Below are 7,993 nucleotides of genomic sequence, written 5' to 3'. Positions count from 1 at the left end.
ACCGGGGGTCCTGCGGCACCGGCCATTCCTGGGAGGCCTGGTTTACCCAAGGGACCCTGGAAGGAACCAGAAACTGAGGAAAAGTTCCCCGGGTTGGCTTCCCCTTGGCTTGCTGGCCTCTCCAAGTGTCCCCAAGGCCACTTTTCACCCTTTCTGCCCAGGGGACACTTGAGTAGAATAATGAGCCCTCTCCGCCACCGTGGGGTGCCTGGCCACTCTGGAGTGGAGAGGAGGCACCCCCCCACTTGCTGTCTCCAGCTCCTCGGGCTCTGCTGGAGGGATGCGGTCACCCAGCGGAGGGCTCGGCCCATCACACACTGCCGACGCAGATGTCAGCTCCAGGTGCCCTTCCCCCAGGCCCTCAACCCCGCGGACTACACCTCCCAGTTCTATTCCTCACCCCAGCTAGCACCCCAGGGCCCGGCAGGGCGACCACGGCTCAGGGACCAGCCCTGCCGGCCATAGGTGAGCAAAGTCAATCAGCCCGGAGGCAGCAGGTCAGCAGCAGTCCGGCCCAGCAGCCCAGCGGCCACGGGGTCCCACGTGCTCAGAGCCACCCCAGAAGTCTCGCACTGCTCCAGCCAAGACGTGTGCATTTACCAAGATGCCTGGGGCCTAGGCAGAGCCCTGAGCTCTGGCAGGGCCAGTCTGGCTCTCGCCTTGCTCTGGGGCAGCAGGTTCAAATTTGGCAAAACTAACTCATTAAACAAGAACAAACCAGAGCAAAACACGGTGCCCAGTTAACTAGGAATTTCAGGAAAACAGCCAGCAGTTCAGCTCTAACGGGGCGCCCTGTATTATTTTCTAAATGTGGCAACTCTGCGCACCACTGGGAGGGAGGGTGAGGTGTGAAGTTGGAGCCAGAAAGATAAAGACCCAAGGGCCCCGCAGGGAGTCTTGCTCAGTTCCTGGCGAGCTGCGCTCCAGGCCCGCTGGTGCAGAGACACACCTTCGAGCAGAGGGGCCTGGGGGTCTGCCAGCCCAGGCCAGAACTTCATGGCAGGCGGGCGGCCCCCACCGCACCTCAGGCCACCTACCTTTTCTCCTGGCGGGCCGATGGCACCCTGGGGGCCTGGAAGACCCTGGCGGGGGAAGAGCCGGGAAGGAGAGGTGAGGGGGTGGACCGACCCAGAACGCCTCTGTGTCCCCCCACCACCCTGCTGACCCTCTCCCTCCGCTGGGCACCACCCTGGTGCTAGATGCCTCTAGGCACGCTGAGGGCCCAGCTCAGTGCTGCTCATTCTGGGTACCCCCAGACCTGCTGTCCGTGAGCTGTCTCCCCAGGCTCACTTACCTGGGCACCTGGGTTACCCTGCTGTCCTGGAGGGCCGGGCTCTCCCTGGGGACCCTGTAGGGTACAACCACAAAGGCACTGAAGGAGCTCTGGGAACGGCCCCTCAGCACGCGTGTCCCCACCACCTGGCCCCTCAGTCTGCTCTGAGCTGCCCAGAGCAGCCCCAGGGACCGTGCCCAGGAGCAGCCGGTCAGGGAGGAGGTGGGTCCTGCTACAGAGCAGAGTCAGGTGTGGCACCCCCAGACTGCAGACGGCCACCTGGCATGCCAGCACTGCCTCTGTGCAAACACATTCAGACGTCCATCCCACAGGGGTGCGACCCCCTAGGCAGCGCGACGGGCCGGGCAAGAGATAGCTCACTGGTAGAGAGCTCTCAAATCCCCGCCATAGTCTGCACCCCGCTGGCACCCCTGAAACAGACTCGGTGCCCAGGCCGGGGAGCCCTGGGGCTTTCTCAGAGCAGTGGTGGTGACCTCCTGGCCTGCCGTGCACCAGCTGCCTGACCGTGACTCCAGCCCTCCGGCATCACTCGCCCTGCTAGTGGGTAGGCTGGTGGGTGAGGGGCTGTATCTGCACTCTGCCGGGGACACTAACAGGCCTCCAGCCAAGGGGGGACCCACGACTCACCACATTGCCCTTGGGGCCCGGCTGGCCATCCACACCTGTCACACCCTGCAAGGAATTCACAAGCGAGGAAGGTCAAGGAAGAGAACGCAGAGGGACGGCAGTGCTCGGGGCTTCCACGTCACAGGGCCTGGACGCCTGTCCTGGCCGTCACAGGGGCCCCGAGCGGGACTGAGGCCCGGCCCAGTCCCTGTCCTGGAGGGTTGCTGGTCAGAGGGCTGACAGGGCTGCCAGGCCCTGGCATCCTGAGGGACAGCCCCAAGTTTCACGGAGAAGCAAGTCAGAGGGCTGAGGAGCAAAGGGAACAGTCTGGCCTGGGAAGTCCCCACCTCACGGGACAGAGCCCATGGGACAGAGCCACGGGGTTGAGCCCCACAGGACAGAGCCCGTGGAGACAGAGCCCATGAGATGGAGCCCATAGGACAGAGCCCACAGGATGGAGCCCATGGGGACAGAGCCCACAGGACGGAACCCACGGGACGGAGCCCACGGGACAGAGCCCACAGGACAGAGCCACGGGATAGAGCCCACAGGACAGAGCCCATGGGACGGAGCCCATGGGGACAGAGCCCACAGGACAGAGCCCGGGGGTGGAGCCCACAGGACAGAGCCCACGGGACAGAGCCCATGGGGACAGAGCCCACAGGACAGAGCCCACGGGACGTAGCCCATGGGACAGAGCCACGGGGTGGAGTCCCACAGGACAGAGCCCACGGGGACAGAGCCCATGGGACAGAGCCCCAGGGGACAGAGCCCACAGAATGGAGCCTCACAGAAGCCCAGGGCTCTGCAGCCCTGGAGCCTTCGCAGGAGCTGCTGGGAGGAAGGAGCAGGAAGCGTGGCTTCTGGTGGCTACTGCATGTGACCGGAAGGCCATGTGGCTGGCCGCGGCCTCCCCACAAGCCCACATGGTGGGAGCCCTGCTTCTGCTGGGAGCCTCGGGACCTGTTGTCATCTCACGCCTCTGCAGCAGGCTGTGGGCAGCTAATCAGGCAGATTAACTGCCCAGGGCCCCAGAGCACCACTCTCTGAGTGGCAGGGTTCAAGGCCTTGAGGGGACGCACGTGCAAAGGGGTGACCAAACTTACGGGGGGTCCAGGAGGGCCTGGGGGCCCCTTCGGCCCAAGCAGACCTCGTGGTCCCTAAAAGATGGAAGAGCAAGAAGGGTTCAGACTCGGCCAGGAGCCAGCCTCCCACCACCGTCCCCAAGCAGAGCCATGTCTCCGTATCTCCAGGGGAGTGACCAAGACCCCCTGGGCCTGCCTCATCTCCTCACCACCTCCCTACCTCCCCGCCCCAGCCTGAGGGCCCGAGCCAGTGCCTGGAGTTTGCAGGGGCTGGGACAGGGTGCTGAGGGGGCCCTCGGGGAACGGGGCCCTTTGCAGCCCGTGGCTGCCTCTGGCACTTGCTCAGGGCAGGTGGGCCTGAGCCTCCAAGAGCATACGTTCCCACTCAGCAACGCACCGCGCTCCCGCCCAGCGCTGGTTACGATTCCCTCTCAAGGCCCTGACACACACAGGGCTCCTGCCGTCAGAGCACGCAGCGTGCAGGGAGAGGGCTGACGGGAGCCACGTGACCCCCATCAGGTTCTTCTGCAGAGAGCAGGCCCATTGTGCCTGGCCGTGGGGACACGTGCAGCACCACCCAGGTCTGCGGAGCAAGCAGCAGCCACCACTGCCACCCAGCACGACAGAGAAGCATGGAGGGGCAAGTATACTCTCTGTCTGTCATGGGACCCTACGGCACCCCACCCCTGGGGCCCAAACACATGGATCTCAAGTGCCCTTAATTCTGATAGACCCTTTCTGGATCCAGTAAGAGAGCAATCCTCCCTACGTTCACTGCCTCTGTAAAACTTCCTTGGTTATCTGAATACCCAGCCACTCAGATGTCTTTTAGAAGCTAGTAACCTGGGAAGTGCTGCTGGACACGTGCTAAGAGACAGCGGGGCTGCGGCACTGCCTTGGGTAACCAGGCACCGCGGTGTGATTCAGTCCAAGCGCATCTGCGAGTGCGACCCCACACTCCCACGCGCATTGACACTATTTCTCATCAATTAGCATCGCCCATGTGCACATCCACGCCAATTTGGAGAATGCAGAAAGACCCAAAAAGCAGCATCAGTGAGGAGGAATTAACGGCCTTTTATCGTTGCGAAATCGCTTTGGGCCTAAAACGAGGTCAACGCCGGGAAGGGGCTACTGGTTGCCCCACACTCTGGGGAGGGCAGCCGTGGGGCCGGGTGAGGCGCTGATGCAGCCCTCGAGGCCCCGAGTGCCTGCCATAGCGAGGCCCAGACCTGCTCCTTGCGCTGCCCAGATGGCCTTCAGTGCACCCCTACCCTTCCCTGTTCTCAAGGCAGAGTCCTGCCTGGCCCGCACCCCGCGCGGACCCCACCCTGCTCCTGCAGCCCCAGCACATTCAGTGGACTTACGGGTTCCCCAGGCAGACCCCTGGGCCCAACTTCTCCATCGTCACCCTGTGGGCAGAAAAGCAGCAGCATTTTAGGGACAAGCTGTTGAGTCTGGACACCCAGCGGGGCGAGTTTCCCTCCAGTCATGCAGGACTCTGGCTGGGCGGCTCGGGCACGTGCCAGCCTGAGCAGCCCCAGCCAGCTGGGAGAGCCTGCACTGCCCTGCTCCCGAGCTGCAGGGCGACCCGGTGAGTGCTGCAGGCGGAAGGAGGGGCCTAAGGTTCTGAGACGCCCGTCAGGGTCTCACAAGGTGCAGTGCCACGTGGCAGAAAGTTGGGCGAGAATAATTTAATTTAGAGTTTGCTCACTGTCACAAACAGCAGGAACAAGTGCAGGGAGGCCAGGGAGAAACATGGGGTCCCTAGGTCCACCCCCAGTGTCTCTGGCCTGGACTACACAGTCTGAAGCGAAGCAGTAAGAACCTCTTCCTTCTGCTTCCAGAGGAGGGTGCTTCCCTGGCTCCAGGTCCACCCAGAGGCTACCCCCAGCATGTGATTTCTTCCTGGTTTCTGACATGCTACACTCACACACGCACACAGCCACGCACACATGTACATTGTGCACACACATGCACACATATTTGCATCGTGCATGCACATGTGCACACAGTCACACACATACATGCGCTGTGTGCACATACATGGCCACACACCCACATATGCATTGTGCACACACGTGTGTGCACACATACCCTGTCCACACATGCTCACATATCATCACACACATATATACACTGTGTGAACACATTATATGTTGTGCACGCACATGCACACCTACATCCTGTGCACCCACATGCTCACACAGCTCTCACATATGTAGTCTGTGCACACACAGCCGCACATGCACAGACACCGTGTCCATGCACATGCTTGCACTTAGCTACATACATTTATATGTTGTGTGCATAATGCAAACACACATGATGCACACACACATGCACAGGCTGTATATGTGTGTACATGTGGACATGCATCCTGTGCTTTCACATGATCACACACAGCCATGCACACAAATACACTGTGTATCCACACAAAGCCACCCCCTCGCAGACACAGACACACAACTCCACCCTGTGCATGCACACAAACACACACATCGCACACTACTCGCAGGCATGTGCACACACAAATGTGCAGCTATGCACGTGGTCACAAGTACACAGACATGCATGCACACTCATGCACTCCACATTTTCTCTGGATCAAAAGGCACAGGCCTCTAGAAGAATCCATCTGTGTCTTCTCGGGGCCAGTTGGGAGAAGGCGCCCAATGGCGGGTTGAGCGCTGGTGAGGACAGGGAGGCACCAGAGCCTGAGCCCGCCTCCTCCAGGACTCCGACCTCGCCAGGGTGCTCCTCACACCCAATGAGCTGTCAGAGTGGCCGGGGTGCACGGAGTCGCACGTGCCCTGCACCGCTCGCAGCGCTTGTCCAGAATGGCACCTGGCCTCTGGCCCCCACGCAGACACGCGCGACAGAGAGCACTGGGGGTGTGAGCCCAGGGCAGGAGTGCCAGGACCCGCATGGAGAGGAGCCTCCCTCCGTCACTCTGCCTGTACAGCCGCAGGCCCTCCACCTACTCGCCGCGGACGCAGTTCAGGTCCCCTCCACCCACTTCTCCTGGAAAGGCCTTCACTCCCCAGGACCTCAGACGAGGTGGGAGGAGACGCTGAGCTCAACTTCTGGCACTCTCCTCCAGGGGGCGGGGGCCCGGCCTACTGCAGCCAGAGGTGCTCTTCTGAGACCGGGGGCAGGGCCGCCATCTCTGCACTCCGTGGGGATGAAATGGCGAGCCGAAGGCAACGTGGGCAATCTGCTGTCTCTCAGAAGTTCTGCAGCTGCCTCTCGGCACTGGGCCACTCTCCCCTCCCAGAATTTTCTTCCTCTCCTGGCCCCCCAGCACAGGGGCCTCACAGCGGGCGGTCACCTCCACCGCCACCATGACTGCACCTGCTGTGTTCCCACCTGGGCTCCCTGAGGAGCAGCGGCTGGAGGTGGGGCAGGATGAGACACGTACCCTTTCTCCATCTTCTCCTGGAGGTCCTGGTGGGCCGGAAGGACCGGGGTCACCCTAGAAGTCAACCAAGGTCAACGTCAGCCACTCCTGGGGGGGTGTTCACACACTGCACGTCTTCGCCCTTGGCTGGCTCCCCTCTAATTCTGATGTGGAGAACCCCACACTGACCCCCGCGAGGTCTGTTTAAGCGACCACTTCGATCAGAAGAGCTGACTCCTTGAAAGGAAGCCCGGCTGCCTGGGAGGATCTCTGAGAAAAACCTCTGCCGCTCAGTCCTTCCCGCTTCTCTGGAAGAAGTACTTACCCTGTGGCCCTTCTCACCCGGCAGCCCGGCCAGGCCATCGAAGCCCCGGTCGCCCTGTGCAGAGGACAGAAAGGCTGTATCACATGCCATCTACACATCACTGTGTGTGTGTGTGTCACTGCCAGGTTCCCCACCACAGGGACAGCCGCGGGCACCAGGGCCCTGCCCACTGCCCACCCTCTGCCCAAAAGGCTGTCCCCCGCAGTGGCACCCTGGCCATAGGCAGCCTTCTGCCATGTGGGCTGGAGTCAGTGGGCTAGCTGAGGCTGTCAGTTATCTTGTTGAAAGGACACCTGCTCCCACCGAGACAGCCAACTAGACTCTTCTCTGGCTGTCACTAAGGTTCCCAAGGACCAGAGGACTCACCGAGGACCTCAGGGCTCACTGTGCCAGGTAACAGGACCCCTGGCATTCGGGGCCACCCAGTCTGCACCCCTCCGGGAGCAGCTGCTGTCCCCACTGCAGGCTCCATATTGAATGTTCTCAGGCCCCTCCCCCAGCTCTGGACAACCACGTAAGGTCAGAGCAGAGACCGAGCTGGGGGAGTGCCGCTCCGGGGGCGAGGGCAAGGGGTGGCCACCCCGACCACAGCAGCGAGGACGGAAGGGACCAGCAGCACCCCTGGGGACAGCACACCTGTGGGGACCCAGGGGCCCGTGCCCAGGACTGGATGAGAAGCCCTGCTGCCCACACACCTGGGACTCAAGGCCACACCCTGCGCTGCCCCGCGGGTGCGGCCCCTCACCTGCATAGACGGTCTCACATTGGGGTTCCAGCCCAGCCCTGCTCAGCCCCCACTTGAAGGGACCACACCCACCTTGAGGAAACCACCTCAACTGTGGCCCTGGCCCCGGAGGTTCCCCAGCAAGCCCTGTCTCCACATCGGAGCGTCAGGCCCTCGCTGTCCCAGTCTCTACATGTGTTATAGAGCTGTGGTCTGGTCGCAGTGTCACCGTAAGAACAAGTGACGGTGACTGTGGCTCCAGGGCACCAGGAGGGCGTCAGTGGCTCTTACCTTGGGGCCAGTCTGTCCCGGCATGCCTCTTGCTCCGTCGCTCCCAGCCCGACCCTGGAACAGAGGAGACAGACCATCAATGAAGAACGGGGGTGCCGGCCGGGCTCCTGCTGCATTGGGTGAGAGGTGACTGGAGACAGGCCCCCTGCAGGCCCTGGCCCCAGAGCCCAGGAGGTCAGAGAACCCAAATCCAGGAGCCTGGGGCTCCCCACCCCACACCAAAGTACACTAAGCTGGAGGAGGCCCAGCCACAGCGCCCGGCGGGGCA

General features: G+C 62.2%; 1 protein-coding gene across 1 annotated transcript in view; it reads right to left on the bottom strand.

Moving 5' to 3' along the window:
• Nucleotides 1-7,993, bottom strand: part of COL5A1 (collagen type V alpha 1 chain) — a 184,251-nt gene that overhangs the window by 75,827 nt on the left and 100,431 nt on the right. Inside the window, exons 20-28 of the mRNA XM_006165267.2 lie at nucleotides 7,726-7,779; nucleotides 6,711-6,764; nucleotides 6,407-6,460; nucleotides 4,353-4,397; nucleotides 3,007-3,060; nucleotides 1,922-1,966; nucleotides 1,295-1,348; nucleotides 1,038-1,082; nucleotides 27-56 (exon numbers count right to left, since the gene is read on the bottom strand). Of these exons, the coding sequence (XP_006165329.1) occupies nucleotides 27-56; nucleotides 1,038-1,082; nucleotides 1,295-1,348; nucleotides 1,922-1,966; nucleotides 3,007-3,060; nucleotides 4,353-4,397; nucleotides 6,407-6,460; nucleotides 6,711-6,764; nucleotides 7,726-7,779 (435 nt within the window). The remainder of the gene's footprint in view (nucleotides 1-26; nucleotides 57-1,037; nucleotides 1,083-1,294; nucleotides 1,349-1,921; nucleotides 1,967-3,006; nucleotides 3,061-4,352; nucleotides 4,398-6,406; nucleotides 6,461-6,710; nucleotides 6,765-7,725; nucleotides 7,780-7,993) is intronic.

This window comes from Tupaia chinensis, unplaced genomic scaffold (genome assembly GCF_000334495.1).
Source record: "Tupaia chinensis unplaced genomic scaffold, TupChi_1.0 Scaffold143845_1, whole genome shotgun sequence".
NCBI lineage: Eukaryota > Metazoa > Chordata > Mammalia > Scandentia > Tupaiidae > Tupaia > Tupaia belangeri.
This window is presented reverse-complemented; position numbering and strand designations above follow the sequence as displayed.